Raw genomic sequence first — 24981 nt, 5'->3', positions numbered from 1 at the left:
TCCATTTTTGACTAAATGTAAGTCAGTCTTTTGTTTTTCTTAAAACTGAGTTAAATTCTCATTTAAATCCTCGTATCCTAATATATCTTTATCTTCACCTATGACCACAATTGCAAAATTACAGATGCAGTTCGCTTATTTGCAGTTCGCTTATTTGCAGTTCTTTGGTCTTGTTTGCCGTCTAAATATGTGTAGATTATACCAGGACACATGCTTATTGTTCATTTTGTCCTGTTCTGTTTTGCAGGGGTTTGGAATGGAACCAAATTTGTCCAAGAATGTAATATCTTGCGGTGATCCAGGTATTCCATGCTCTTTTTCCTCTTGTAGCCACTGCAGTCACTTCCTGTCAGAGGGAAGGCTTATTTTAATAGAATACAAAAGTACATTTTCACAAAATGTTAGCTGAAAATGAGAGGTCGCACGCTGTTGACTAGTCCAGGCACACGTCCATTATTCGTCTTAATTCTGCTAACATGACACTCTGGTACGGGGACTCCACTGAGTTGACGTTTTCTGTAACTTCCGATGAAGGTTTTCATCTCGAGTGAGCTCTTGTGAAAAGAGCAGAGCACAAACTGGGGTCATACACATCTCACATCTCAGACCTTAAGTAGGCATATAAGAGTGTACGAGTATAAAAATTAAGGGAAGAATAAGCAAACCTACATTTAAAAAAAGAAATAAAGAACAATAGTTAAAGAATTTATGGATTAAAACCAAACCAAATTCGTTTCGTTATTTTGTTGCTTCTTTCGTTCAATTTTGGATATTCTGATTATGTTATGGGCAGTAAGAATCCTGAACACAAAGGAGAAAAAATGAAAAGCATTTTATGCAGCTTTACAGAGCCCATACACCATCCTTCATCAAACAATACAACACGAATATATCCTGTAAAATGTTCAAGGTATAACACACGTAGCCACTTTCAGCTCTAAGTATTAGTCTATACAACCTTGCAGGCTACTAGTTTGGTTCGTCAGTAAAAAAATCCTGATAAAGAGTGTGTGACTGGACATGGGCGACAACTAGAGAGTGGATTACGCTACCTGATTACTAAACCTTCATCATGTTTGTCATACTCACTTCACTCGACGCTTAGTTTGTTAATCCCATTCCACACGCAGGATCCCTAAATTTGGTGTGGTTGTTGACTGTCTTCAACGTAGTTGCTAAATCATACTCAGAAATACTTTACTGCTACACAGCACAGTGCCTATACGCTCTGATCATATAGCGCTTATTCCGATTTTTATTGTCTGTGGAGTCGAAAGAAAAATAATAAAAATACAAAAATAATATCAGTTTGAAATAAGAACAAGCAAAAAATCAGCACAGCACCGAGATAATGCCCTCTATGTTCAAGGTCCTCCATATTTAAATGTCAACTCACATAATCGAAACATCCATCGAAACAACATCTAAATGCCTATGTGACCCGACTGGTTTGCGCTACACGTGTTGTTTTACAGTATGAACACAGCCTATTGTGGAAATTAACATATGATTTTTGAAGCATTTTATACAGCACATTTTTATACCGGGAATATTACTTCTGATGCATGCTAATTAAGCATCCCTGTAGGAGGGTCATTTTTGGCCGACCGCAGGCATCCGCCGGCCTTTTCGTCCAGCAAAGCAAATATTTCGTTCCTTTGTCCCTTGTAGCCTTTTGATTTTTTTCTGTCTTTACTTAAATATCTGTAAAGATTATGTGAAATTAAATGCCCGGTTTTGTGCTTCACATTTAGTAGGCTTGAGTCTCGGCTATTTCACCTACATAACACGAAGCGTCCAAGTCACACTATTCATACCGTCCACGTCAATCTCCCTGTAAGACTGCACCGACAATTTAATGTAATCAGTAATATCAATTAAGGGCTGGATTCAGTCGCCAGGGTGTTTTGTATCACTAATGTGAAAGACTTCGGTTAGGTCAGATTTTGCCTTGAGCTTCCGCTGCAACGGTAAGCCGCACAGCAGGCGCCAGTCCAACATTTTAGATCACTGATGACAGTAATGTTTGACACAAGACCCTGCTGAACTCGAAAACCTCCCCTTAAGGGCCTTTGAAAATGTAGTTAGTGCGACTTCTCAATAATCAGTTATTTTTCATTTCATTCATTTGTTCACATCCCTGGGTACGGTAACTAACATTATTTTACTGTAACCTGTGTAGGGCAAACTTGACTTGATGAGAATGCGCGCCTCCAACACGGAGACATACACAATACACCATTTGGAAAAACAGCTTTCTTTGCCTTGTTCACTTATTGCCCAAAAAATGCGTCCAATCTGATGTAATTATTTTAATTATTACCAAAAACCATGTCCAATTCTAATTGTTTACTTTGAGAGCAACACATTATTGACACAGTTAAGGTTAATGACTATAAATAGCAACAGAGTAAAAGCTATAAAAACCTACTGCATGGCGGCGTAGTGCGCCATGTGCCACGAGCGTGTATAAGATCTATAACAACTTCTGAGACACATTAAAACAATCTCAAAACTGCAACCGACAATCTTCTTTGTATCTTACCGGTAGGCGCCGCTGAATTTCAAGATTCGTCCCAATCAAGTTCGATCAGTTCACAGGCAATAGCCCGCTTACAAACAGACGAAGAAAGGCGGTATCCTTGATCCTTTGATTTTCTTGGGAAATTGTAGTTTTAGCAGCCCGGATGATAATGGGCCGTATTGTTTAACAGAAATCGCTGTAAAATAAGGTACTCATTCACTAAGTCATCAGATCAACAATTACTGTTATTGTCCACTCAATTACCCTGAACAGAAATTACAGATTAAAGCATGAAGATTACGCCGACAGTTAATATGGAGATTATTATTGAGAGCACGTCTAGTTAACAAGGACATCATATTAGAACAATATACATATAAAATAAACTTTGCAGTCGGCCCCAAAAACTCCTGGCACCTGTTATAAAGATTAGCGAATGGAATTATTAGCTATATTTTCTGCTCAGCAGTTTTGAAAAAAAAAAAAAAAATATATATATATATATATATATAATTAATTCGAACGACTGCAGAGAAATTACTCCTCACAAATTTTGGAACCTCTAAAACTTAGTGTGGACAGAATTAATCAAAATCATTATCACTTCTTCATTACCTCCGTTACCACTCTTTTTTTTATGTTTAGAGCTGCAGTACAGCCTTTCCTGGCCTTCTGTTTCACAGGGATAGAAAATTGAAATATAGAAACCACTTGTTACATTATAGAAACCATTTGTCATCTATTACCTTCAAGAAAGCGTTCTTGACCTTCAAAAACCATGTAGGCCAATATTTTCAGCAACATATTTATATAAATGGTGCACTTATTATTCTTACATGACAATTAGGAATTTTACAGCCATCACGACGACTGAACTTGCCTGGTGAAAGATGGGTGCATCTTGCCCCCAAGTAGGGCTGCAATGATGACACTGGTTTAGGAGATAGAGAAAAGTCCAGCTGCCATTTACAGAATTACACGTGCATCGTGGTGTCGCTAAACCTTCAGATCTGTAGTTAGACATCTCCTCATTGCAAAGGGTCAGTATACACCCTTAGAAAAAAAGGGCTCCGCATGGAACCAATAAGGGTTCCATCCTTTCATACAAATGATACCCCAAATGGTTCCAAATAAAACCTTGTTAAAAGGTTCTTGATAACCGTTTGGGGTGCCATTTTTCAGCATACTAGTGGTTCTATGCAGAGCAGGGCAATATTTACGTTATTATTATTATAATTATTATTGTTGTTGTTGTTGTTGTTGTTGTTGTAATTATTATCAGTATTAGTATTAGTATTATTGCTATTATTGTTATGCTGGTGGTCTAGGTCATATTCTATTATGTAAGAAAAGTTAACAACTGTGATGTGACAGTTTTATCACAGTTGTATACAATAGCAATGATTCTGGCACAGTGACAATGATTCATATGCAGAAATGAAGTTCACGTCTAAAAAAAAGAAAGAAATGGGGGGGGGTCCTTGACTTTGGTTTCCGTTAGTTTTGCTTCTACTGATGGAAAATGCTTTAAGGTCGCTCACTAAATGTCTTCTAATTTCACACAAAAATATATATATATATATTGAAGATATTTTGTGCCATTATCTCTGAAATGTTCTGAGAACAGTTGCACCTGTGATTATAATAGTGGTGTTGGAAATACGGTAAATGACTTGTGGACGATCATTAAGTCTGACAGTTAAGTCAGACCTTCTACATAGTATCACCAGTCACTGGTATCAATGATCTGTGATATAATGGTTTTGCAATGAAGTGAAAAAATGTGTTAGCACTTTAGCAGTATTCCATCGCTTTAAACCTTGGATTATCAGATCATATTGTGCACAGTTTGTTCAAGCTTAATGGACTCTTCGAATGAAATTAAAATTCGGTGCATTCAAATCATTGTTACCGAAGACTACATAATGTTGCACTGAGTATTCATATATACGTTCCTGAAACGTGTTTCCGAATAAATTAGGTGCTTTCCGTGTAGGCAGTATGTTGAAAAATACGTCGGACAGACCTGTACCCTATAGACCTATAACTAAATGTTTATTTAGTTCAGTTCAGATATATACACTGTGTGCGCGCCCAGCTGCCCAAAGCAGTGGCGCTGCGGCATAATTTAAACACAGCTACATAAAGAGCCCATTTTCTTCCCAAATGTCCAAAACAACGTGGGGCGGTGTTGCCTCGTGAACTGCAGATAAACACAAAAAAGTACCCTAGCTGGCAGCGAGATTAAACCTACTTTGTGGGTGGGACTGCCCTTTGCAAACGAGGAGGAGAGGATGGGTGGATCCCAACTCCCAGAACTGCAGCGAGTAGTTCCATTCGTTCGTGCAGAACTCAAACCCAGCGGAAACCGAAAGCGAACACACTGTCATTGCTGTAGCTGAAGCTGCTGTGGAAAATATCGAAGAAATCTGCCAACTACCAAGTATCCATGCAATGGACAATAGTTACTGTGGATCACTCAGTTTCCGTATTGACGCACGCAGGCTAGGAGAGCATTTTTAACACGCATCATTCTTTTTAAGGTGCGATGAATTTGGACAGAATCACCGACACTGTGCGACCGCCGTCGACGCGTGACATGGCCTCTACTTTTCATTTGCAGAGAACCTCCAACAATACACGAGAAATGTTAGACAACTCAAGCAGCGAGTCATCAGACACTGAAATAGCAGGTACATTGCTGGACAGTAAATTTAAATGCAATGCTGTGACTATGTTCTTCTAATCCAACATCACGCCTCTCCTTTTTCAATCAGACAAAATATCTGTATGCTCACGCAAGAGCGGAGCTCGCCGGGGAGAAAATGCAAGCGCACTGAGTTAGTTAGTATACCCCCTGATAAATGCTCCCTGTGGGGGGGAGTCCATCTCCCACGGTCATCTGTCAGTGAAAATGTATTCCTTCCATTTGTGCCGGGGTGAGCAAGGTTAAGTTAATGCTATAGACCACACTATAATTGAACCTAACTAAACCAAATAATTCTGATAGGATTTTTATTAGCACTTCGAATTAGTCCCTGAAATTCTCACTTTTTTGGTATTTCACACATCCAGTCAGACGAAGCTTTCAAATAGTCTTGAACGCAGTTTTTAAAAATTGTCCTCAAAGGCTGATTCTTAAATTACAAGATATTTTGTCTGACGTTGTCTCTTACATTAAACTAAAAGTATTTACTTCCTGTCATGCTAATGTCTACAACTGAATGAATTGTTTATATAATAAGTATTAAATAGTGTGGATTTTATCTTGGGCTCCATGGCAAACTGCCTACTTAAACTATGTGAAGACTTAACTGAAACACACACGAATACCTAAAGAAGGAAACTGTTTAGCAGCAAAAGCAAAGTTGTGGACTAGAGTTGACAGTAATGATTCTTGCGTAAAAGTGAGCCAAAAAGACCACATTTTCAAACAAAACGTAGATATTAGGTCAAGTTCTTTGCAGGGTCCGTGTTTTAACGTTTGATACAGTGATAAGGCGCTATCCCCAAAACCAGGTCTGAATCTGTGGGTGCGCGGAGATCACTTTCTGTAGTTTACTAAAGCAAAGCCTATCCGCTGGTAGGCCATGTCAGCCTATTTCCGTAGCGTTCCCTCTTTGATGGAATTATATTTCTACATACAATGCAGTTTAATCTTCTAAACTGCATATATGGTTACTTAAATTTAGAAAAGCATTTGTGTATGTTCTGTGATTTTTATAAATTGTGTGTAACATGCATACTCATGTGTAATGATATTAAAGTCGTCTTTTAGGAAAAAGCTGTCGAACGCCATTTTAGTCCGTTGTGTTAAAACAAATTCCACTTGCTTTCCTCAGAAAAAGAGCGAAGTGCTGAACATAGAAGTGACGATGGTAATACAGATGACTCAAAGAAAAAGAAGCAGAGGCGGCAGCGGACACACTTCACCAGCCAACAGCTTCAGGAGCTCGAGGCCACCTTCCAACGCAATCGCTATCCAGACATGAGCACGAGGGAGGAGATCGCCGTGTGGACTAACCTTACCGAGGCAAGAGTTCGGGTAAGACAACTCTGTCCGTGTCAGGAGTAAACTGATTGTACACAGAAGCTGTTTGGTTTGACTTTAATTTGAATTTATTGTCAAGAGTCCAATTTGAGCTTGAGTCATTTCGAATGATTTAGCTACGAGTTATGAGCACTCGCTAATGTTGCGTGTTGAAAATATTTTTATTTTAACAATCGAAACCACTTTAACGATCGAAACGCTTAAGAACGTTTTCAGAATTTCTCCTTCATGCGACATGCGTTTTGTTTATTCAACAAGTTTAGCAATAGTTTATCGCCATCAAGTAATTTCCCCAAAACATTTTAGCTTTGCTAATTTAATTTAGATAGATAAATCAAGTCAGAGTCAAGTCACTTTTATTTAATGAAAATAACAAATTATAGTCTATTTATTATAAAATGATTCGGTTAACGTATCAAGACATTCTCTCCACAAAGAAAACATGGACCAAGAATTCATGATTGACAATGACCTATAATGTAAAATGCCGGTATTGCATGAACATGGTTTATACAAAAAATACTGTGTTATAGTAAGTACGGGGTAGGTCGGTATTCATATAAATCAGTTACATTTTAAATCAATTTACGTGCTGAAATAATGTGATTTGAAAACGAGCGTCTATGAACACTCCTAAACGCGCACAATGACGAAAATAAAGGAACTAATAAAGATGCACACACCGATACAGTTAATGAGATTTTTATGTGAATAATAAATGTCATTGGAGCCTAATGATTACAGGGACCCTGTCCTCAGTGTTTATACAACTTAACTGCATAGTCATTGCGCATTCATTTGCTCAAACTACAGAGCAAGTCTGTTTAATTGTAGAGATAGTATAGCGTAAGCAAAAAGACTACGAGTGTGTCCCAAATATAGTCAATACTGTATGGTGTCACGGCGCTCATATCTATGTGTACAATTTATCGGTGCTGCTGCTTATACGAATAAGAATAAATACACTCGAACTGATTTATGTGATAATTCCCCCGAAGTGGCTCTAAAATTCCAAAGAAAACATGCATGTGAATTCGCTTAATGTTAAACAACAACAGCAACAGCAGCAGCAATAATAATAATGATAATAATAATAATAATAATAATAATAATAATAATAATAATAATAATAGTTTGTTATTATTAACATACGCTTTAAGATCGATTGATTATTGATTTTTCTAAAATATGTTTTTGCAGGTATGGTTCAAAAATCGCAGAGCGAAGTGGAGGAAGCGGGAACGCAATCAGCAGATGGACTTGTGTAAAAACAGCTACCTTCCCCAGTTTAGTGGTTTGATGCAACCTTATGATGACATGTATTCCGCTTATACTTACAACAACTGGACGAATAAAGGACTAGCTCCGGCTCCGCTGTCGACCAAGAATTTCACATTTTTCAATTCAATGAGTCCCCTTACCTCCCAGTCCATGTTCTCAGCCCCAAACTCCATCTCCTCAATGAGCATGGCTTCCGGGATGGGACATTCGGCCGTTCCTGGTATGCCGGCAACAGGTTTGAACAATATCAGTAATCTCAACAGCATTGGTAACTCCACAATAAATTCGGCGATGACCTCTTCCACGTGCCCTTACGGACCACCCGGTTCTCCGTACAGTGTATACAGGGACACTTGTAATTCCAGCCTTGCGACCCTGAGACTGAAATCAAAGCAGCACCCGACGTTTGGATACAGTAGCTTGCAAAGTCCCAGTACGAGCCTTAACGCATGTCAGTACAACAGTTGACGAATTAACCGTTGCAGATATCACTGTTCAACACCGGGACCTGCGAATCGGGCAAATTACAACTAAACTGGATTAGCAGCAGTCGTTTATTTTCCAGATGGATTATGCGGGTTGCATGTGTTTACCAATGAACTTGCACAACAATTAAAATATCCATTTTTTGGATTTCGAAATAATGAAGACATGTTACATTGCAACACTGTACATAGCCTAATGTATTAGATACATCAAAATTGTAATATTTTGGTTAGCTTTCTTGGAAATTTTGAACACAGTTGTTTGTTGTATGATCAACAACAAATAGTGAAGCATAAAAAAAACCTTTTCGAGGACTAAACATAAAAATACTAGTAAAATATTGTAAATAGCATTGACTTTTTGAATGGCTCGTGTGTGCTTTTATCGCGTGGCTTAAAATAGGTTACAGGAGGGGAGCGGACCTGTTTTCGAGAAAGTGCTAATCGGTAGGCTACCACACGACATTATAGCCTATTTTTTCACAGTCGGTCTGACTTTTTTACGTCGTCGTTGATGTTACTGTTTACTGTATCTGTTTGTTTCAGTAGATAGGCTATTTCGCATGCTTACATTGAGTGTTTTGTAGAAATTGTTATTAGCCTAATGCATAATTCCAGAACCAAGCAAATTCATTATACATTATTCAAAAGGTGATTGAAAATTATTTTCATGTGTTTGTGGCAATAGCCTTTGTTTGAATAAACTGCCGAAGAAAGAATTATTTCAGGAAATTATTTATCAAGAGGGAGGAGGCTCTACTGAAGATCATTTTTAAGTTAGGTAAGTTTAAGAAAGAAAAAAAGAAAAGAAAAATATCTACAGTATCTATACATATATCTATATACATATACATATATACGTATATACGACAATTCTGTTGATTATCAAAGAGACCATAACCTGACGGTTCACAGGTACAATTAATGATTATTTAATGAAATAATAGCCGTTTGCCTATTTATTTTCAAACGAACTAATATATTCATTTGTTTATATAAGTTTGTTTTATGTGTTTCACACTTAAATGGCTTATCGTCCCCAAAGGATAAAGAAGTCACGAGCTTTAAATTGAACAATTAAAATATGGACAGAGCGTCCAAACAGTTAAAAACGCAGTAACTCAGTATTTCGTAAAATTTCCGCATATGGGTCGGCAAAATAATCGTGTAGCATATATTTGGTCGATGTTTAGTACGCAGTTTTACACAGTGATTTGAGACAGGACCTCTCCAAACTGTGCTGAAATTGTCACAAGGTATTTTACAGACTTTGGCCAAGTATCACTCATGCTCTCGCTAACAGGCGTTAGTGTTTTGATTAGCCAACGTTTCCGAACATTTTATTCGGTTGAGACAGCGTCATACTTTGGGCTGCGGACACGCTGCCATAGAGTGAGCTATTTACAGTCACAATCCACAAGATAATGAAATAACAAATATTTTATTTTTATTTGGAAAAAATTTGGATTGGGACTATAGTGCCGTCTTTGAGATATACCATCAATACCAAACAATATGCCGATCGGAACTCATTAATAGGCCTGTCTTGACATAATGAATTCCTAAATGCTCACATCCAGCCAGTTCCAATTTTATCAGCTTAGGTTGAGAACAGTAAACCAGAATAAGTTACGTGACAAAATTTGGTAATATAACGTTTCAGAACAAGCTAGTTTTTCTGCAGGAATGTGAATTTAGGCTTCAAATCATAGGCCTACATTGCAACAGACACTGATATCACCTTAGTTTATTGACTGCTCAGCCGAAGACCGATCAATATGGTATCTCGTTATCACGGCTCCAAACTCGCTAATAAGCTATCACTTATCACTATTATTGACACATTATATTATGTTTACCTGGCGCTCTCTGGTCACTCTGCTTTTATAAACTACTTCTTGCTGATTTAAAGCGATAAAATGGCCTATAGTCACATCCCTGGAATACATTGTTTGTAAACGAAGATGGTAGTACTATTTCAAACACGTCATCGCTATAGATATGGGCATTTAGGCTTAACACCGTAGTCCAGCATAATACAATATAGGCTAGATGAAATGTGTCTACATTCACGCATAATGTTAAATTAATATTATTATCATAGGGATTGACACAAGTAACAGATTAGTGGAGAAGCTTTTGCATCCCAGTCATTTTGCTTAAGCAGAAGTAGTGTTTTCATGTTACTGTGTGTGTATAGCACATCTGAAGTGGTGTTCCACTAAAATATTAATTGCATGTCCACATCTCAATATCCAGTTTAATGTTACACATATCTTGTAAACCCCGATATTTTATTGCTGAACGTTGTAATCATTACTGATAAGAAAACAATGCATGCTATGTTTGCACACTCTCAAGGACTCTGCATAATGATACCAACCCTCCACTTAGCACACACACATTCACAGACGTGCATAAAGTGTTTCTGTTACTCAGCTCTCCATCTGCTCATCTGAAATCAAGTGTATTACTAAGAACTTCTGTTCAGTGTCCAACTCTGACAGCTCACTTCAAAACTGGGAATATTAATACAAAACACAGAGCTCAACTGTTTGAATATACACGAAAGTTATGTTCTTTAAAAATATATATATGTACAGACCTAAATTCTGTAAGAGTGACGGTGCGATCAATGTCAACCATTTTGTAGCTTGACTTTCTGAGAGAAAACAAGTAGAAAAAGAAATCCTAGATTTTCCATCAAAACAAAACTTAAGGGTCCATTGCACATGACAATTACAAGTAGTGTAGATCAAATTTTCTTTAAGCACTGAAGGACACCAGAAATTTAAAATGCAGGACAGAGAGTGAATCAGTAAGAATGACATAGATTGAAATGGTGAAATTTTGGTCAAAGTATAAAGCTGATATTTGATAAACTGAATGTACTGCAAACTGTGAGAGCATAATAAAACAGCTGTGTAAAAAAGGCATTCATTTTCCTACATACTACATAAAGCACAAATCAAAAGGATTTAAAATGGAATTTTACAGGTCTGTAAGACACACTCAGCAATTACAGCAAAGTTGGGTTCCTCAAAAATGTAATATTGTAATATCATATTGTACTTTATAACATCATGTTATAGACTCATGGTGATCTTCTAGAGATGAGGTCAGTGGTTCTATCACAATGATGTTTCACTCTGCCTGCTGCAAAATAACTATTACCTTTATTATACCAAAGTACATGTTTTAATCTAATCAAATGTGTACTATGCTTTCAAATGTAGATAGACAGCTGCACAGACAGAGAGAGAAAGAGGACATCAGACCAAAAGTACTGAACAACGAGGGAACATCATTACTTACAGATTTAACAATGAGCAATAAACAACTAAACAATAAATAAGGTCATAAAACAAAGGCTTAGATTTCCAACTACATTGTAGTCACAAATCTCTATAAATCTGAGCACTAAATTTCAAATAACCCTCTTATCTGCAAAACAGAAATGTCCAAGTGCAGAATCCCAAAGGGTTCTAAGTTTTTAAGGAGGCATGTTTTAGCTGTCACCTAGCTGGCCTGCCTCAGCAGGGGAATGATTAACTCTTTATGTGATACTGCTGATCTGCTGATAGGAATGTGATCTAGAGGGTCAAAGGTGTTCCCTTCTTTCTGAAAGTGTTGTCTTAGTGGTCAAGTGTGGTCAAGCAGAAGTCAGTCAATGTTCAGGTTCTCTTTCATCCTGCAATATAACACACAGGCCTCTTTGGAATCTTCTGACACCTCACCCACGTTACAGCCATAGTCTGTCAGCAAAGAACAGGAATATTCACAGGCTTGAAAAAAAGCAAATCACCCCAGTATCTCAGAAAAAGTGCTGGTACCTGTACTAAGTATTCTGGGATTGCACATGAATGGGTTTATGTGATTTATCTGCATTTAGAAATTCACCATAACCACTTCAATTTATACTGAACATTGGAACCAAAGGACAAGAGCCAAGTCTGTGGTCTTATGGGCTCAGAAAAGACCATCATCAAAAATACGCTGAATTCAATCAGTTTTTGAAGTGTCACCCACTCATTCTCAACATGCTGACCATTCACTCCAAAAAGAGACCCAGTTCTCATGCCCAGATGATCTCTCATGCCCAGATGATCTCCCATGCCCAGATGATCTCTCATGCACAAGTGAACACGTGCTCAAAGAATAAAGAACCTACCCACACATTAAGTAACTGAATAGTAATTTACAATTTGGTATTTGGCAGACGCTTTTAGCCAAAGCGATTTACAATATAGAGGACCTTTCATTTATACAGAGGTCTATATACCTTTGTGCATATTTCTATTTGATATAAATGAATTTGACATATATGTACACACACACATATATATATATATATTCAAATATATATATATATACACACACACACACACACACACACATATATGAGTGTATGTGCGCTTCAAAAGAATGTAAAATACAACCACAGAGCGTGCCGTCACTGTTCAAAAGTCAAGGGTCAGATGGACAGGTGACAGATGACAGGTGACAGATGACAGGTGACAACGTGAATGAGGCAGGCACAGGCAGCCGGTCACTCTAACAGCAGCTCCCATCAGAAGCCAAATAACTCACCATTTCAGCTATAACCCAGACAACAACTCAAAAAGAACTTGGTGTTGTACACCATGTACTAGGCATCTAAATGCTGTTATTCCGATGGCTGCTTAATATCAACATCTTCCTGAATTACAGCCAAACTTGTGGGCAGGTACCTATGATACATGTTATTATGCATATTATTGTGTGGGATAATGCAGTTAGTGCTATGGTTGTTAGTGTTGTTGTCCTGATGGCGCTGTGCAGCGCCATAAGTACAGCATGTATGGAATTAGGACACTGCACTGGACTACATTACACATACAACCACACAGCCATCAGACACACATATAGTCATACAACCATCAGACACACATACAGTCATACGACCATCAGACACACATACAGTCATACGACCATCAGACACACATACAGTCATACGACCATCAGACACACATATAGTCATACGACCATCAGACACACATACAGTCATACGACCATCAGACACACATACAGTCATACGACCATCAGACACACATACAGTCATACAACCATCAGACACACATATAGTCATAGGACCATCAGACACACATACAGTCATACGACCATCAGACACACATACAGTCATACGACCATCAGACACACATACAGTCATACGACCATCAGACACACATACAGTCATACGACCATCAGACACACATATAGTCATTAAACCATCAGACACACATACAGTCATACGACCATCAGACACACATACAGTCATACGACCATCAGACACAAATTCAGTCATTAACCCCATCAGACACACATACAATCATACGACCATCAGACACACATACAGTCATACAGTCATCAGACACACATACAGTCATTAAATCATCAGACACACATACAGTCATACAACCATATCGATACACATCAGTGTTAATCTTGTCAACGAAATTAATGATGAAAATATTCGTTGACAAAGGGATTTCCAGTTTAGTCAATGATGACAACGACTAGACGAAACGCTGCAGCATGATGATGTAAGAAGTAAATTTGATTTCATTACATTATTGACGAAAATATCGCATCCTTACACATTTCAGAAAGAAGGTGGATGATTTAAATAGTCCAATCTCAGACATGCATTTATTGTTGCAAAAGAGCACTAGAAAACGTATGCTCGTTATCGACAGACAGGCAGCTATAGTTAAGGAAACATCTGCACTCATTTCTTACATTTCATCATCGTGTCTTCAAAAAGCCGTATGTTATGGCAGACAGTCCACCAGGCCCAGGGAGGAAAAGGTCAAACATATACGGCAATTCTTTAAATTTGATGGGAAATCATCAAAAACTAACTGCACAATCAAGGAATGTGCACACGGCGAACCTTAAGAGACGTCTCCAGACCTCTGTGCAGTGGTGCTAGTTGTTGTAATTGTGTGATTGTGTCAGCATATTGTTCTTCTTAGGTTTTATTACCATTTACCATTATTATTATTATTATTATTATTATTATTATTATCATCAAGGTCGTTTTTCTGACCGTATATACTCCTACAGTTTTACGATGTTGACTGCATTGCTACGGTAACAGGTCCGTCCTAATGCTGTGTAGTGTTCTTCTATACAGCTAATGGATCGGGCCACTCCTTTTTTTTGTTTCGTTTGTTTGTTTGTTTGTTTGTTTGTTTTGTTTTGTTTTGTTTTGTTTCTTTGTTTCTTTGTTTCTTTGTTTCTTTGTTTGTTTTGTTTTGTTTTTTAATTGACGTTTTTATTCGCATAATTGTCCCATTGAAAATGAATGGGGAAAAGTTTAGTTCTGTAGTGGTACGACGCGAGATTGCACACAGCAGCAGTCAATAGTTGGATTCAATGATTTTTTTGCTCCGCAAAAGGTGTATCAAGCTAAAACCACTATAAATCAAGCACTGATGCTGTGGGCCAATCATATTGGCATTATCTGGAGGAAATGCATCTCTAGTTCTAATCTACAGTTAAAGAATTATTACAATTTGACAAATGTAATTTCATCAACTAAAATGATATTATTTTCGTTGACTAAAATGATGTGTCATTTCAGTCAGTGAGATATTGACTAAATTTAATCAGTATGACATGACTAATCTCTAACTACATCTGGCATGTACAGTGTGGTTTGTACAGTGTGGTTTATTTCAGATGGTACAGTGCGGTTTGTGCAGTGTGGTTTATTTCAGATGGTACAGTGCAGTTTGTACAGTGTGGTTTATTTCAGATGGTACAGTGCAGTTTGTACAGTGTGGTTTATTTCAGATGGTGCAGTGCAGTTTGTAAAGTGTGGTTTATTTCAGATGATACAGTGTGGTTTATTTCAGATGGTACAGTGCAGTTTGTACAGTGTGGTTTATTTCAGATGGTACAGTGTGGTTTATTTCAGATGGTACAGTGCAGTTTGTGCAGTGTGGTTTATTTCAGATGGTACAGTGTGGTTTATTTCAGATGGTACAGTGTGGTTTATTTCAGATGGTACAGTGCGGTTTGTGCAGTGTGGTTTATTTCAGATGGTACAGTGTGGTTTATTTCAGATGGTACAGTGCGGTTTGTGCAGTGTGGTTTATTTCAGATGGTACAGCGCGGTTTGTGCAGTGTGGTTTATTTCAGATGGTACAGTGCGGTTTGTGCAGTGTGGTTTATTTCATATGGTACAGTGCAGTTTGTACAGTGTGGTTTATTTCAGATGGTACAGTGCTGTTTGTGCAGTGTGGTTTATTTCAGATGGTACAGTGTGGTTTATTTCAGATGGTACAGTGCAGTTTGTGCAGTGTGGTTTATTTCAGATGATACAGTTCAGATTGTGCAGTGTGGTTTATTTCAGATGGTACAGTGCGGTTTGTGCAGTGAGGTTTATTTCAGATGGTACAGTGCAGTTTGTGCAGTGTGGTTTATTTCAGATGGTACAGTACAGTTTTTGCAGTGTGGTTTATTTCAGATGGTACAGTGTGGTTTATTTCAGATGGTACAGTGCAGTTTGTAAAGTGTGGTTTATTTCAGATGGTACAGTGTGGTTTATTTCAGATGGTACAGTGCAGTTTGTGCAGTGTGGTTTATTTCAGATGGTACAGTGTGGTTTATTTCAGATGGTGCAGTGTGGTTTATTTCAGATGGTACAGTGCAGTTTGTAAAGTGTGCTTTTATTTCAGATGGTACAGTGCGGTTTGTGCAGTGTGGTTTATTTCAGATGGTACAGTGCAGTTTGTACAGTGTGGTTTATCTCAGATGGTCCAGTGCAGTTTGTGCAGTGTGGTTTATTTCAGATGGTACAGTGTGGTTTATTTCAGATGGTACAGTGCAGTTTGTGCAGTGTGGTTTATTTCAGATGATACAGTTCAGATTGTGCAGTGTGGTTTATTTCAGATGGTACAGTGCGGTTTGTGCAGTGTGGTTTATTTCAGATGGTACAGTGCAGTTTGTGCAGTGTGGTTTATTTCAGATGGTACAGTACAGTTTTTGCAGTGTGGTTTATTTCAGATGGTACAGTGTGGTTTATTTCAGATGGTACAGTGCAGTTTGTGCAGTGTGGTTTATTTCAGATGGTACAGTGTGGTTTATTTCAGATGGTACAGCGCGGTTTGTGCAGTGTGGTTTATTTCAGATGGTACAGTGCGGTTTGTGCAGTGTGGTTTATTTCAGATGGTACAGTGCAGTTTGTACAGTGTGGTTTATCTCAGATGGTCCAGTGCAGTTTGTGAAGTGGTTTATTTCAGATGTTACAGTGTGGTTTATTTCAGATGGTACAGTGCAGTTTGTGCAGTGTGGTTTATTTCAGATGATACAGTTCAGATTGTGCAGTGTGGTTTATTTCAGATGGTACAGTGCGGTTTGTGCAGTGTGGTTTATTTCAGATGGTACAGCGCGGTTTGTGCAGTGTGGTTTATTTCAGATGGTACAGTGCAGTTTGTGCAGTGTGGTTTATTTCATATGGTACAGTGCAGTTTGTGCAGTGTGGTTTATTTCAGATGGTACAGTACAGTTTTTGCAGTGTGGTTTATTTCAGATGGTACAGTGTGGTTTATTTCAGATGGTACAGTGCAGTTTGTAAAGTGTGGTTTATTTCAGATGGTACAGTGTGGTTTATTTCAGATGGTACAGTGCAGTTTGTGCAGTGTGGTTTATTTCAGATGGTACAGTGTGGTTTATTTCAGATTGTGCAGTGTGGTTTATTTCAGATGGTACAGTGCAGTTTGTGCAGTGTGGTTTTATTTCAGATGGTACAGTACAGTTTTTGCAGTGTGGTTTATTTCAGATGGTACAGTGTGGTTTATTTCAGATGGTACAGTGCAGTTTGTAAAGTGTGGTTTATTTCAGATGGTACAGTGTGGTTTATTTCAGATGGTACAGTGCAGTTTGTGCAGTGTGGTTTATTTCAGATGGTACAGTGTGGTTTATTTCAGATGGTGCAGTGTGGTTTATTTCAGATGGTACAGTGCGGTTTGTGCAGTGTGGTTTATTTCAGATGGTACAGTGCAGTTTGTACAGTGTGGTTTATTTCAGATGATACAGTTCAGATTGTGCAGTGTGGTTTATTTCAGATGGTACAGTGTGGTTTATTTCAGATGGTACTGTGCGGTTTGTGCAGTGTGGTTTATTTCAGATGGTACAGTGTGGTTTATTTCAGATGGTACAGTGCAGTTTGTGCAGTGTGGTTTATTTCAGATGGTACAGTGTGGTTTATTTCAGATGGTACAGTGCAGTTTGTGCAGTGTGGTTTATTTCAGATGGTACAGTGCAGTTTGTACAGTGTGGTTTATTTACAGTGCAGTTTGTGCAATGTGGTTTATTTCAGATGGTACAGTGTGGTTTATTTACAGTGCAGTTTGTGCAGTGTGGTTTATTTCAGATGGTACAGTGTGGTTTATTTCAGATGGTGCAGTGTGGTTTATTTCAGATGGTACAGTGCAGTTTGTGCAGTGTGGTTTATTTCAGATGGTACAGTGCGGTTTGTGCAGTGTGGTTTATTTCAGATGGTACAGTGCAGTTTGTGCAGTGTGGTTTATTTCAGATGGCACAGTGCAGTTTGTGCAGCGTGGTTTATTTCAGATGGCACAGTGCAGTTTGTGCAGTGTGGTTTATTTACAGTGCAGTTTGTGCAGTGTGGTTTATTTCAGATGGCACAGTGCAGTTTGTGCAGTGTGGTTTATTTCAGATGGTACAGTGTGGTTTATTTCAGATTGTGCAGTGTGGTTTATTTCAGATGGTACAGTGCAGTTTGTGCAGTCTGGTTTATTTCAGATGGTACAGTGCGGTTTGTGCAGTCTGGTTTATTTCAGATGGTACAGTGTGGTTTATTTCAGATGGTACAGTGCGGTTTGTGCAGTGTGGTTTATTTCAGATGGTCCAGTGCAGTTTGTGCAGTGTGGTTTATTTCAGATGGTACAGTGCAGTTTGTACAGTGTGGTTTATTTCAGATGCTGCAGTGCGGTTTGTGCAGTGTGGTTTATTTCAGATGGTACAGTGCGGTTTGTGCAGTGTGGTTTATTTACAGTGCAGTTTGTGCAATGTGGTTTATTTCAGATGGTACAGAGTGGTTTATTTACAGTGCAGTTTGTGCAGTGTGGTTTATTTCAGATGGTACAGTGTGGTTTATTTCAGATGGTGCAGTGTGGTTTATTTCAGATGGTACAGTGCAGTTTGTGCAGTGTGGTTTATTTCAGATGGTACAGTGCGGTTTGTGCAGTGTGGTTTATTTCAGATGGTACAGTGCAGTTTGTGCAGTGTGGTTTATTTCAGATGGCACAGTGCAGTTTGTGCAGCGTGGTTTATTTCAGATGGCACAGTGCAGTTTGTGCAGTGTGGTTTATTTACAGTGCAGTTTGTGCAGTGTGGTTTATTTCAGATGGCACAGTGCAGTTTGTGCAGTGTGGTTTATTTCAGATGGTACAGTGTGGTTTATTTCAGATTGTGCAGTGTGGTTTATTTCAGATGGTACAGTGCAGTTTGTGCAGTCTGGTTTATTTCAGATGGTACAGTGCGGTTTGTGCAGTCTGGTTTATTTCAGATGGTACAGTGTGGTTTATTTCAGATGGTACAGTGCGGTTTGTGCAGTGTGGTTTATTTCAGATGGTCCAGTGCAGTTTGTGCAGTGTGGTTTATTTCAGATGGTACAGTGCAGTTTGTACAGTGTGGTTTATTTCAGATGCTGCAGTGCGGTTTGTGCAGTGTGGTTTATTTCAGATGGTACAGTGCGGTTTGTGCAGTGTGGTTTATTTCAGATGGTACAGTGCAGTTTGTACAGTGTGGTTTATTTCAGATGGTACAGTGCAGTTTGTACAGTGTGGTTTATTTCAGATGGTGCAGTGTGGTTTATTTCAGATGGTACAGTGCAGTTTGTACAGTGTGGTTTATTTCAGATGGTGCAGTGTGGTTTATTTCAGATGGTACAGTGCAGTTTGTACAGTGTGGTTTATTTCAGATGCTGCAGTGCGGTTTGCTGTGTTGATCCTGTGCCACGTGGCTATGAGCTCATCGAATCTTCTCTTCTGTCCTTAGGTTGACACTGAGCTGATCAAAGAGCTTGCTTTTCTTACAGTATTCCCGTCTGGGAAACCAGTTAGTGGATATTATCAGAGAGACACTGGTACACTGTCAGGACTGATCCATCTTCACTCCCTGTTTTTAAAGTGCTTCCACAGCAGCTCCCCGATGTCCTCCCAACGTTATATCCAGTTTATTCCTATTCAATTTCTACACTCACTCCTACTTCCCAGACATGACTTATATGACATGGGTGACACCCATGGTAATGTTTGGAACAACAGCATGTCTTAGCAACTTTCCAGCAGAGGCTTTTAGAGGTATGATCTCTTGTGCTATCCAATATGCTGTATATATGAAATGCTGAAGTGTCCTTTGTCTTAGTCTGAAATCATGATGCTCAGACTTAAACTTTGCATGTCACACTAAAAGGGCTCTTTGGAGCATATTTCGGTCTGTAGGCGTCTGTCATTTACCCTATAATGTTGCAGATTTCTGGCATTGGCTGAAACGTGTTTAGGCGAGAGTAAGTCACCCCTGTTTTTGTTCCCCCACAAACCACAAAGCTGGCGTGAGAAAAACCTTATAACACACCGTCAAAGAAATGTATGATCATTTCACACACTGGGCAGAAAACCAGATGAAATCTAGACACTGTTTCCTCCCCCTTCTCATTATCATCTCTGAGACAAAAGCAAATGGATTCACTTTGGAGAATTATTGTTTTTCCACCCAGAGAAGGGAGGAGAGTGAGCACTGCTGACTCCTGCGCTCTACTCCCTTTGTGGAAATTGATGATGGGGCTGTTACACTGGGAGCTGAGGTTTTAGTAAGTGAATTAATGAAAGAGAAAGGTTGGGCCGCTTGCCACTTCAGGGTATCAGCTGTGTCCAATTATGCAAGGGGCCATATCTGGCTGTTTAAGCTGTCTCTGGTCACTGCGTTTGACAAGCTCCAGAGTGAAAGCTCTGCAGCCTTGTTCACTAAGAGAAGTTGATATATATTATATTATATTATATCCAGCCATGCTCCGTCAGACAACAGAGTGCCGAGAACACATTACTCTCCATAATTACCACTCGTCCAGCATGCTGGGGAAGAAGTCTGTGAGATTGAAGAATTTGTTTTCCTTGGAAATTTCATTAGACTCTAGTCTACTTTGACACAGCCTAAAGTGTCAATGGACGCTCATGGATGCTAACATCAGGATATAGTACACATTGTGTGTGTGTGTGTGTGTGTGTGTGTGTGGTGAAATTATAGTATGTATACTATGTAGGGCATAGAGACCCACTCATACCTGCATACCTGCATACACTATGCATTTTTTGTGCTGTAAAATGTTTACACATGAGCAGTACAGGAGGGTGTTCCAGAAAACGGGTTTAGTGAAAACTCTGAGTTAGTTAACTCAGAACAAGTAGTAAAGCTCCTAGTAGAGGAGCCCTATGGCTTCATTCTCCTAACAAAACAAAGCCATAGAGCTCTTCTATTAGGAGGTTTACTACTTGTTCTGAGTTAACTAACTAAGAGTTTTCACTAAACCCAGAATTTAATAGCTTACTAGATATTCTAGTTAACTCTACAGTAAATTGTGAATAGTAATTGGTGAATTAGTAAATTCGTAATATAAATAAAGTTGTCTATTTGTGATCTGATAACTGTGTCCATTCTTACATTACAATGAATATGTGCTGGAAGTGAATTAAATTTCTTGCATTTTTAATTAAATATAATGCAGCAAAAAGTACATATGTAATGTGAAACTGTTTCTCTGGGTTTTCCAAAATCAGGACACAATTATTAATGGTGATTATGCACACTCTCAGAGATGTTGCTCCCGTAAGATTTTTGTTATCTTGCTTTCTCAATGCTGTTAAAGGCCCACTGATCAGTATCCGCCGCGGCAGTCTCATCGGGTCCTCCAGTCAGGGTATGATGAATCCATGGAAGAAGGGCCCTTCTATCCTATCTATTCATTATTCTATGGACCATAAGTATTTAAACCCAGCAAGACCTGTCTGAGTAGGGTAACTGCATATTAGACACACAGCATTGTAGGCTGGACAATGTCATACAGGCCAGAATGACCTCTATCACCAGCAACTCAGCTTTTCAGCTTTTCAGCTTTTTTTTAAATTTTATTTTACACAAATACCATCATATACCATATACCCCGGTGAAATGTCAGGAGGGTATGAAGGTAAGAAAAAATAGATACCACCCAAGCCTGGCTGAGACACTGGTGTCAGTTCATACTGACGTTTCTTACTGAGCCATAGAAGCAGCAGAACGCCTGCCTTCAGTACCCGAACGTCTCTGCAGTGAAGAATAAATCTACACATTTTATACCTATGCATGCCAGACAGAAAACTTCACTCATGTGGCTCACGTCAATCCAGTGAGAAAAGAGTTAACAGACATTCCTATCTACACTTTTGATTCTGGCTGTCTCATAAGGAATGTGGATAAAGGGTGTCCATAGGTTGTCCATAGGGGGTCTGACTTTCTCCCAGGTAATGGGGAAATAAGGTGTGCTTGCAGCGTTGAGCAAAACCTACGTCTGACTGACGATTGCCAGTTCAGAGAGAAGCTTTGTTTGATAGTTCACTGGAAGCATCTAAAAGAACTTTTGGAATCTAGAATCATTCCTGAACCTTGGTGCCCCTATTCCCTGTAACAGTGAAGAAAAGTACACCTCTGTGCTATCAGCTGTGTCCTCATCTGGATCATTCTCACATAATGTCCGTCTGCCTTAGCAGGAGGGACAAACTCACATTAGAAGCCCTGGCATTTATTTGCAAAATAAAAACAGCTGAAGGGTTTCACTGCATTGGAATTTGTTGCCATCGTCCACAACAAGAACCATCAAAATGTTGGTACATCACATCATGCACAACATCCCTGTCGTCATGGTTTCAGACAAACGTGTCCCCTGGCCCAGGAATATGCTTGTTCATGCAACTTAAAAGACCACAGCAGATTTTTAAATGGTGATAAAGGACACAGGCATTGGTTAGCCTGGTACACTGCATAAATGCAAGCGTCATGCAAGTGAATATTATTGTTTTGAAATTCACTTTCATACACTTACAAGCAGTGGGTGATTTATTATTTTTTAACGGGGGTAATGGCCCAGTGGTCAACAGGGGGGGATCGCCCAATGGTCACTGACACTACTCTATAGAGTATATAGGGGGATGGCAGGTTAACAAGGGGAATGCATTTTGGTCATTTTGCTAACAAGGGTGATGGCATCCCCCCCTCATCCCCCTAAAAATCGCCTACTGCTTACAAGTGAATTTCAAGGAAATCCAATGTGGAGTAGAGCACAAATTAGGAGTTTATTAAATTTAGGTGGATCAAATGCATGTGGTGGCTCAATGCGTCTGTTAGGTTATTGTTGTGTCTATACTGTTACGCTATTGTTCACAATGGGCTATTGTTTTGTAACCCGCAGGTTGCAATAACATTAGTTTTTGTACAGTAGCAGAGAGCGTGATGTAGCAGGATTACAGTATGATTTTCTTGGTTTTATGATTATATGGTGTGACCAATGAGTATGTCACGCATCATCAGGTCCCATCATACACCCCAGATAAAGCTTATTCTTCATGTGTAAACATGATTCATTTGAAGCAGTTTTTTCAACGCATTTTGAGGGACACATTCTTTTGAGACTCAATTAACTATTCATACTGATACACAGACACACAATATGTCACAAAATGTTTTATTTGGCTTTGCAGTTATGTGCATCATCCTCCAAATGGAATATCTTTTGGGCCCTCGTACATGCAGAGTTAATATATTATTGTCAGTAAAACCTCACCAATGCACTACAGAGGCGCTGGGTTGAAATCCCTGCCTCTGATGTCAAAGCCACCAACAAATTTCAACTTTGTTGCAGACATGTAACCCACCAATCAGATGACACACAGTTGGGGAAAGCTGCTGGTGAGGGACTGAGTTCAATCCTCTGATGTCAAATACAGGAGTATAGGAGGCATTAGAGACAGAGGGATAGGGAAGCATCGCTCTACAGTCTGATACTGGGGCCAGTTATTGAACTAAAGCCCCAGGCCCTATATTGGGCAATGATACTGCTGATTTTTCTGAGCCATGAAACTCTGAGCAAATTTTGTCAGGAGTACAGATAGCAAGTGATAGCAAGTGAGAACAGTCTTAAAACCTGTAGCCAGACTGGTATAAGTTGGAAAATTCCTGAGACATGAACAAGTACACAACAGCCACTGAACGCATTAAAAGGCTTCTCGCATATTCTCAAGTCACTTGCACACCTGTGGTCCCAAGAGTGTCATACTGTAAAATAAAGAGGGCTTGTCTTAATGACAGAATCGTCTCTGGTGTTAGACCCACATTCCTAACGATTTTCAAGTGGGTTTCCTAATGGGAGGGAAGCCCTTGCCTGTGTTACAGAGTGTATACATTATGAGGCCTCTAGGAGAAACGTTAGACAGTGCTGCACCTACCTGTTTCCTTTGTGTAGGAACTTGTCAGTATGCCAGGTTTTCCTTGTGTGGGTGAATGTAATCCTCTTTGATTTTACATGGGTCACTGTTACTTAAATGTCTCATACTTCTCTTCTATCCAAGGGTAAACGGTATCTTACATAGGCATCTTTTGTGTTGTAGTGGATGCCTTTTCGTTACCCCAAAATGCTACTGAACTCACTCATAGTGAAGAGGGAGGAGTGGACAGTCTTTTTTTCTATTTCACATTGTGTGTCCCAGTGCTACACGTTAATTCACTGAGAAATGATGATTAACATGAGATTTTGGAATGAAGTACTGAACACAAGTCCCTTTTTACCTTATCCTGGAGCTTCCTACATGGTAATTGCGACAGAGCCTAGCGACAGAGGTCCAGGAGGACAGCAGCACAAGACCAACTAATTAATTTACTAAGAATGTAATAAACTTAGCTTGTTGGTAAAGTGTGGTGAGACTTGAGGTGGACTTTCAAATTCAGTTTCCCCTGAGTGCTGGCTTTGATTATCTGTTGGTTTTCATAGAAGAGATTTTTTGCTGGTCGATTGTTTAGAACTACCACTTCACAGTGAGTCACTGGGGGTCTTATGTGGCCAGCCTGCCGAGCAATTAAATGCCAGGGTTAAAAATAGACTCCCACTACTGCATGTTCAAAGAGGCAGGTGCAGTGTACACACTGCTATACTTCTCACAGTGGCTGCAACACAAACTGTAGTGTCAGTACTTCAATGAGTATTTAGCAGTCAGGTGAGCAAAAGACATACAAACATCTAAGATACCGGGGAAAACTGTTACTGCCCTGCACGGGACAACTATGAAAGAAGCTTCTGTGGAGCAAGGGACTCCACCATGAAGAGGAGACAGCTATGCACAGAGACCAGTAAGAAGTGTGTGAATTGTGTGCGCCAAAAAACCTAATGCAACCTAAAGAGGCCTTCCCAAATGTGCAGAGGAACAGGCCAGTAGGTGTTAATAGTGCTAATGACTTAAGTGCTAGGGCACTCAGAGAAACAGCTAAGCCAGCCTATGATGATACCACGTTTGGTCTACGGTATAGCTCTGAGGACTCATCCA

The 24981-nt window shown here is 39.2% G+C and overlaps 1 protein-coding gene across 2 annotated transcripts; it reads left to right on the top strand.

Annotated features, from left to right (window-relative positions):
* Window positions 1–256: 256 nt before the first annotated feature.
* Window positions 257–8324, top strand: pitx1 (paired-like homeodomain 1). 2 transcript variants are annotated; one of them, XM_030793686.1, is made up of 4 exons: window positions 257–302; window positions 5068–5217; window positions 6367–6569; window positions 7776–8324. In XM_030793686.1, exons 1-4 carry the CDS (start codon window positions 257–259, stop codon window positions 8322–8324), a joined length of 948 nt encoding a protein of 315 aa, XP_030649546.1. The 2 variants fall into 2 exon arrangements, with proteins under 2 accessions (XP_030649546.1, XP_030649547.1); XM_030793687.1 differs by lacking the exon at window positions 5068–5217.
* Window positions 8325–24981: the final 16657 nt, after the last annotated feature.

This window comes from Chanos chanos, chromosome 16 (genome assembly GCF_902362185.1).
Source record: "Chanos chanos chromosome 16, fChaCha1.1, whole genome shotgun sequence".
Classification (NCBI taxonomy): Eukaryota; Metazoa; Chordata; class Actinopteri; order Gonorynchiformes; family Chanidae; genus Chanos; species Chanos chanos.
This window is presented reverse-complemented; position numbering and strand designations above follow the sequence as displayed.